At 44.6% G+C, this 8058-nt stretch overlaps 1 protein-coding gene across 4 annotated transcripts in view; it reads right to left on the bottom strand.

Moving 5' to 3' along the window:
• LOC109306785 (putative N-acetylated-alpha-linked acidic dipeptidase) overlaps nt 1–8058 on the bottom strand; it is a 49868-nt gene that overhangs the window by 16871 nt on the left and 24939 nt on the right. For all 4 annotated transcript variants that reach the window (XM_019530355.1, XM_019530354.1, XM_019530356.1 and 1 more), the window contains 3 exons: nt 3268–3366; nt 2563–2648; nt 595–714 (listed from right to left, as the gene is read on the bottom strand). In XM_019530355.1, the coding sequence (XP_019385900.1) occupies nt 595–714; nt 2563–2648; nt 3268–3366 (305 nt within the window). The remainder of the gene's footprint in view (nt 1–594; nt 715–2562; nt 2649–3267; nt 3367–8058) is intronic.

Consider the following 8058-nt stretch of genomic DNA (forward strand, 5'->3'; position numbering starts at 1 on the left):
GGGCAGCATATTTGTGCACATACACTGTGCCTGAAGTCATGCGTAGACAAACAAGTTAGCATGAAATAAGGCTATTTGGCAGTACTTGCTCATTCATGTTCACACCCTTCCCTTGCACTAATGAAAGCCAACATGCAGTCAGCTTTCATGTCTCATGGGAAAAGCATGTGCACAAGGCTAGTTACTGCAGACTAGCTGACATGCTGTAGGCCCCTGACCTTAATCTACCTTGCAGTAACTCATCTGTGCATTAATATCCAGATTCACCATTCACATTGGTTTAACTAATTTATACTTAGCTGATTTGGAAGTTTTAGATTCTTTTTTGGTCTGTTAGTCCATAGACCGAGATATTTTTAAAGCAAGGAAGAGCATCTAATTTTGATTTCCTGTATACCCACAATAGATGGCTGAAAAGTTTACAGCATATTCAAAATATGGAGGAGTAAAGTCTTGACATATGAGAGTCATTAGGCATAGACCTAATTTCAAGCACCTGCTTGCTCAATTTACACTGAAGACAGCACGTACAGCCTTTAGACCTTTGTCTATGAAAACTCTGCATATGTTTCTTTATTCTTTGGTTGCATTTACCTTCTTTCTTTAGTTTCCCAAAACTTCTCACAATTTCATGAACCACAGCAGCCCCACTCTGAGGATCAATGCCACCAAATACCCAGGAGTCACGATGGCCTCCCAGGATGACATACCTGTCTGGAAAAATTAATTATGATGATTTATTTAGGAGGGCCTTTTCTGGAGCAAGACTACCAGTGAAAAGTGCTCATCAATATTTCATGTAGCTTTCCAAACAATGAATAGCCTATCTCAACAGTTTACATCCTATGTGATGGAATGGCAGAAGCCATCCTTAAATCTCTGTAGAAAAAAAACATTGAAGAGACTCTACTGCTTAACTGCAAATAGTTTCAAGCTGACTTATGTTACTGTCTATTAAAAGTTGACAGTAATTTATTTGAGAAAATGCCACAGACATACATAGCAGATGCAACTTTTAAAAAATTGGTTGTATTTATAAACCCCCCTTTTTTTGGACAGGCATAGTTTTTATTTATCATTTGGGCTTTTAATTTACTATGCCAAATTTCAGCTGAAATATCAGATCATAGAAACAAACAAATCAAAACAAACTACAAAACCCTAAAAAAGAAAACTATCTAGTTTTGCAAACATTTTAAAATTTATATCAGACCGACATTCACCTCCTAGATTTCAGTGTTTACATAGAGAGAGCTACTAACATCAATATAGCAGTTATTCCATAGATAGACAAATCTCTACATCTTACTATGGCCCCCTCTACACACGCAAGTAAAGGCACAATGGGAACTAACATGCGATTCACACAATCTTGCCATGTCACATGTCCCACGGTGATCTTTCGACCCCAGGAGTTTCCAACACCCTGGAGCCCTAGGGATCATGGCAGATGTGTGAAACCCCCAGACCCTGGGGTTTTTCACTGGGCATGATGCACCCTGAGGCTGGGAGACCCATCAGATGACAAGGCTCTCAGCAGCAGGGGAGACCCTACTACTTGTGCAAATTAAAACAGGAGGTCTAACTGTATAGCTGATTGGAGCTGTTGTTGCATGATAGCTACTTTGCACATGTAGATAATCTCCAATTAACTGCACAATTCATCAACTGATTGCACAATACCTTTAACAGGTAGAGCAGGAGTTGTCAACCTGGGGTACACGTACCCCTGGAGGGACTTTGAAAGGTCCCAGGGGGTACGCAGGGGCCCATGCCACTGCCTTACAGGAGCATGGCCAGGAGGGATGAGAGCAGGGTCACACAGATGCTGTGCTGCCACTGCTCCCCACACAAGGGGTACACTTATTAAAAAAAGTTTGAAAACCCCTGATATAGAAGGAGCCTATAATACATTTCAAAGCTGGCCCAACATGTAAATGTATACTTCATGAGTGTTCTAAACTATGAACATTTCAAAGATACAGATGTAGTAGATCCCTGTCCAGATGACAGAACATGATGAGAGTTATCCAAGCCAGAAGGGGAGGTGTAGTTGACAAGACGTCCAAAGCCAGACTAACTTCCTGCTGCGTTACCTGATGTTCTAAACAGCTGTATTTCATACCAGAGCTGGTGGTACTGCATTTGCAGATCAAATAATCTTCCCACCCTATAAACGTCTGTAAATCTGTTTAAAAATGGGCTTTCAGATCATGGTGGAAACGTTTCCATTTTCATTGCAAATCTGTACAACTCAAAATACCATCTTCCCATTAAAAAAAGCAAAGACAAAAGGATGTGTTTTTTAGTTATAATGCTGTTTGTCTGGATATGATGGTTCAACCTAGTCAAGGCCATGACCACCCTGAGAAAATAGCTTTTATAGTAACACAACCTGAATTCTATTGCTGCATCTCAGTGTGTATGAATGGAAAGGATGATATAATAGAACATCTCAGGATAACTTTTCTTCTTTATACTCCCTTTGCAATTACAATCCTTAATTATTTATATCTGCAGTTCACTGCATACTCAGGTAATTTGTAGGGTAAATGCATTTACCTGATTCCATTGCTCCTTTGATGGTCCCAATTACGTTGTAAATTCTTGTCACTTTATTATTACTATAAATGTGCATTCTGACCTTTCTAGATCATTAGAAAACAAATGTAAAGAGAAAAGTCATCAGGTTAGCTAATAAAACACTATCCACTTAAAACTGTATAAGATTCAACTTGTTTAGATTGAAAGTTTATGGGCAAAATTTTAGCCTCAACAAAATCTGCAGCAAATCTAGAAAAAGATTCTAATGTAGTTGCTCTCACGTGAAAATGCAGCATTGCTGCTAAAGCAGCTTTTCAGGAAAATGTCACCTTCAGATTAGAATGCAAATTTCCTTTTTACTTTCAAAACTGAAGCCAGCTTACTTCAAAATAAACCTGAAGTAAACTTTTACTATAAGACTTAAGACATCCCAGGTATGTTAGAAAATCTGCCAAGATGGGGAAGCCTCTTAAATGAATTTATCCCAAGGTCTGTTTAAACCAAGACCAGGTTGAGGATTTTCATACAAATCAAATACAACTCTGCAGGCATTTTGCTTAGAATCTGCTTTATCCTAGAACTCATGCCCAGTACCCTCATTTCACTTAAAAACAAAGAAAAATATCAAGTTGCCAGATGGCACAGTCTTAGTTCAAAGGCTCACACTGCTGTACCTGTGTGTTCCTGTCCCTGAAACCTATTTTTATATAAAGCACAACTAACCTTGTAGAATAACTCCCAATGAACCCAGGGCCAATGTTGTAAGACACATTCAGACTTCCTTTCCAGCTGCTGTCTGGTGGGGCAGGTCCTCCCATGTTTCTGTTAGAAAAAATAAATGTAATTGTTTTTCATTCTTTATATTGAAGTAGTGCCCTCGAGTGTCCATGATGGACCATGACCCCACTGAGCTAAGTACTGTACAAACACAGACCAAAAATACAGTCTATACCCCACAGTGTTATTTGAAGGAGAGGGACACTAGAAAAGAACACTAACATCAAGGGGACTTTTTGTTGCTTTGCTATCTACAGGCAACATTCAGGTCTTTAAATCTAGGTCTGAAAATCTAGATCAACTGCATGGATTTATCTCAATGGAAAGAGATGAGGATCAGGCATACTAATTCTGTGTTAGCAGATAGTTCAGCTTCTCCAAATGGTTTAAATATGAAGTGTCACTTTTAAGCGATAAATGTGATTTGGGGGAATCAGAGGTTGTTGAAATGTGTGCTAGATATTCTGGCCCTGAATCATCAAACTCTTAAGCATTTCTTTTCCTTTAAGTATGTTCTTAAGTGCCCATTCAGCCCAGACCCGGACCATATATTTATGCCCTATGAGCATTGTGGGAAGAAATAAATCATGGAAAGTACATTTTTTATAAAAAATATGACCTCATAAGAAGAATGAGGGGTTATGACCTTTCAAGATCTATATGAGAATCAAGCTAAAACAGTATACACATTTTTGTTTTACTCAACAATGCCGTTGGTAGTCAACTGGTGAACACATTTTTTTTTTTTTACAGTACAGCCACTGCCAGCAAATGCAATACAATAAGCTAAAACATCAATTCACAGTATGCTCCCAAGATCCCTTGAATAATCCCTTGACATTCCCTTCAATATAACTATTATCGAGCAACTGTTGTTGTACAATAAGTATGAGTGTTCCCTTTCTCCAGTCACATACAGTATGTCACTTGGTGAGGGATGGATGGAGGGCTGCATGGTGGGAGGGCGAGAGGGAGGGAGTCAGGCATCCAGCCAGCCTGGTTAGTGGCCCTTCCTGGTTACTAGCCATGTCCCAGCAGCATTTTACTTTTGGTCTATATGACATGTATGGCCAATGGGGGCGTTCACAGTGCTGATGACCATGCAACTTCTGTGGAGTCACGGCATTCCTGGAAAGTTGCACGGTGGACTATTATGGAGGGATGGAGAGGATGGAGGGGGGTCAAATGCTTGGCCAGTGCTACTGTGCATCCAGCTTTTCTCACAAGAATGAAAACCAAACAAACCCACCGACCCCCAGCAGCAAGTATGGACCTCCCAGGGCCCTTAGCAACTCTATAAAGACTTTAGCAATGCATTGCAATGTTCTCTGCCAGAAGCTGGTTCTGTGAGTGGGTGGGTGGATGGGGGAGAGGGAGGGAGAAAGGCAGGCAGGCAGGTACCTTTTTTATAGAGGCTTTACAATATTTTATATCGTAAAGGTGCTGGGGAGGAAAATCCCCACTTCTGTTATACTACTTTCTGTTATCATTATTTATTTAAAATCTTCCTTCCTTCTGCAAGTCAGAGAAGCAACTCAAGGAGACAGAAGCCTCAAGGAGACAGAGTGGTGTGTGGGTAGAAGTCAGAAGACATGTACCCCAGTCTGAATTTGCTGGGACATGGCCAGTAACCAGGAGGAGGGTGAGAAGACTATGAAAAGGGCCAGCAGAACTTGTGCAACTCATGCTGATGCAGGAGGCAGGGAGGGTTTTCCCCATCAAGAAGCTTTTCCTCAGTCAGAAGACACGTACCCTAGTCTGAATGTGTTGGGACATGACCAGTAACCAGGAGGAGGGCAAGAAGAATATGAAATGGGCCTGAAGACATGTTTCCTGTATTTACCCCAGTCAGAAAACAACAACTCTTACCAAGAAAAATCTCAAGGAACTGGTGATAAGGAAGGCCCCACCTGCACCCCCCGCAGCCCTAAGCCACTGCAGTGGTCATAGCTCCTGAGCACAACTGTATCAATGAATGAAATGGGCCTGCAGAACTTGTCTGGCAGAACTGATGCAGGGTTTTTCCCAGCAAGAAGCTTTCCCCAGTCAAAAGACATGTACCTTAGTGCAAATTTGCTGGGAGATGGCCAGTAACCAGGAGGAGGGCAAGAAGACTATGAAATGGGCCTGCAAAACTTGTTTTCTGTATTTATCCCAGTCAGAAGACAACTCTTACCATACTCAAACTGATGCTTGGGTCAAAGAAAGTGAAGAAATCAGGAGGGCTTGGCCAGCAACCAAGAAGAAAGCCTCCGCAATTCAGAGAAGAAACTCAAGCCTCAGCTTCCTTTGTGGCCAGTAACAATTCAAAAGTTACAAGGTACAACAGAGAGGTGTACGGCAGAGGTGTGCAAGTGCGGCAAAGAGCCCACAGGCATGGGCCTACTACCCCAGACCCCAGGAGGGAATTTGCCGGAGGACTTGGCCAGCACCCAAGAAGAAAGCCTCTGCAATTCAGAAAAAAACTCAAGTCTCAGCTTCCTTTGTGGCCAGCAACAAAACACGTTTCTCAGACAAGCCTATGAACTTCACTTCATAAACCTCCTGGATACAGAAACTCATGGACTCAATATAGACATTGGAATTATAACATGCTACAACCTGCCAGACATCTGACTCCCCACATACCGCTCCGCTTTTACCTGCTACAGTCCCCTCTCCTCCCCAACCACCCCAGTCTGTCTCTCATACCCGATGCCTCCATTTTCACTGACTGGCTTTCTTGCCTGCACTGCATGCCAGCCTCTGGCTTCTTTACTATTACTTCCATCCAGGAAAAGCACACACACCACCTGCAGGTGCTTCCTCAGCCTGACAAAGGGTTTTTCAACTTGAAAGCTTGCTAAGATATATTTCTCCAACTATTCAGTTGGTCTACTAAAACATACCCGATTGACACAATGAACCTTGTCTGTGTGTGTGATTCCACAGCTCTGTACCTTCCCTACACTGCAGCCCATCCCTCACAAATGGCACCCCAGACAGCTAAGCTGAGCTCACCTGGAGCTTCATAACTCTGTGACCAGCAAGCCTCAGGCCTCTCCAAATGGATCTCATACATCCAAGTTCATCCTGGCACAGGAGCTCAGCAGGGAAATGTTCTTCCCCTGCTGGCTGGTGATGCAGTGAGTGCCACCTCCAGCTCTCAGAGTGGGGCATTAAATGGTTTGGAAACCAGAAACTAAAAGGAAATAGGTGCAGACAGAGTGAGGAGGGTGGCACTCAGTCCATCTGCACCTGGAGCCTGGGAAACCCCAGCAGTGGGAGGTTCACCTTCAAGAACACCAGCTGTTCCACCAAACCAGGATCCAAAGAGGTCTGGTAGGGTGTCACCATACCACCAGCAATGCTGAACACCCTCTTGCTTACAACACTGGCTGGTGGATAGGACAGGTGTTCCTGGGCAACCATGGCCAGATCCTGCCACATCTGGCTGCAGTGCACAGTAGGCCAAGGGGCCACACAGCAGCAGTTCCACATCCCCGGCAAGATAGGCAGCCAGCAAGGCCTGAGCACTACCTGCCTGATGGTGGGGTCTGGTGCCTCTGGATCCCACCATGCAAGCCATGCTCCTGGCCCACGTTGGCACCACCTGTGGTGGAGGAGGAGACTGGTTAGTGGATGGCATACTAACACGGGACAGTGGATCCCCCTCTTCCATGTCCCCCTGCCTCTGCCCTTCTGTCTCCCTGACTCTCTTCACCAGCACCTCCGTCTACTGATCCTTACAATGCACCGCACTTTCTGTCTGCCTTTCCCACACTGTTCCAGGGTGGCCTGCCTTTGCTTTGGGGGACGGGGGCCTTCAAGCAACAGGGGGACATGAGAGGGAGACTTCTTTTTAGGCACACTCCCACTGGTGCCAGGCTGAGGAGGAGCAAGGGCAAAGGAATGGTGCCTGTGGAGATGCATCATCATCCCCGTGGCGTTCATGTGTTTCACTCCCTTCCCCCAGCTGGTTTTGGCTCAGCAGTACAGGCAGGTAGCATATGTAGGATCATCTGACACCTCAAAATGATCCCAGACCATACTACCCCCTCGCTTTTGGACTGCAGGTGTGGCTCCTGCCTTACTCCCTGCCCTTAGCAGGCAGAGGCACAACAACAGGAGGTGCTGAACCAGATGCCCCCACAGTTCCTTCTGGGGAAAGGGACCTGACTCTATAGGAACTTCAAGGGGTGTGGAACACAAGCTCTGCTTCCCCCTCCTGCCCCAAAATTTCTTGTGCTGCCAAGCTGAGGTCCCCTACTTCAAGACTGAGCTCCTCTAAAACTAGGAGTGGGAGGCTCATGCTGGGACCTGCAATTGGGGTGGAGGAGACTGTGCTGCTGGCACTGCTTGTTGTCATGCTGCTGGTGCTGCGATTTATTATCACACCTGGTGTCACAGGGGGTGCAGCTGCAGGCACGGCTGCAACCTCCTTGCTCCCAGTACCAGCAGAAGCCTCATGGCTGGCTGAAAACGGGCTGTGTCTCAGCTTGAGCAGCGGGGAACTGACACCTCTCCCTTTGCCCCCTCTTGCTCCCCTCCCAGACTTGGCAGCACTAGCTTTTCCAGCACACTTCATGTTTTCCTGTGCTGAAAAAGGTGTCTGACTGTGCGTAGTATGTATATATGTAGGTGTCTGTGTGTGCAATCCATCTAATCTATACTGTGCTTTCCTGAACAGTGCCCAACAAGCATACTGTCAGGCAAAACACAGATTTCTTTTTCTTCAGGTAAAAAAAAAAAAAAAAA

Source organism: Crocodylus porosus, unplaced genomic scaffold (assembly GCF_001723895.1).
Source record: "Crocodylus porosus isolate Cpor-Errol unplaced genomic scaffold, CroPor_comp1, whole genome shotgun sequence".
Lineage (NCBI taxonomy): Eukaryota > Metazoa > Chordata > Crocodylia > Crocodylidae > Crocodylus > Crocodylus porosus.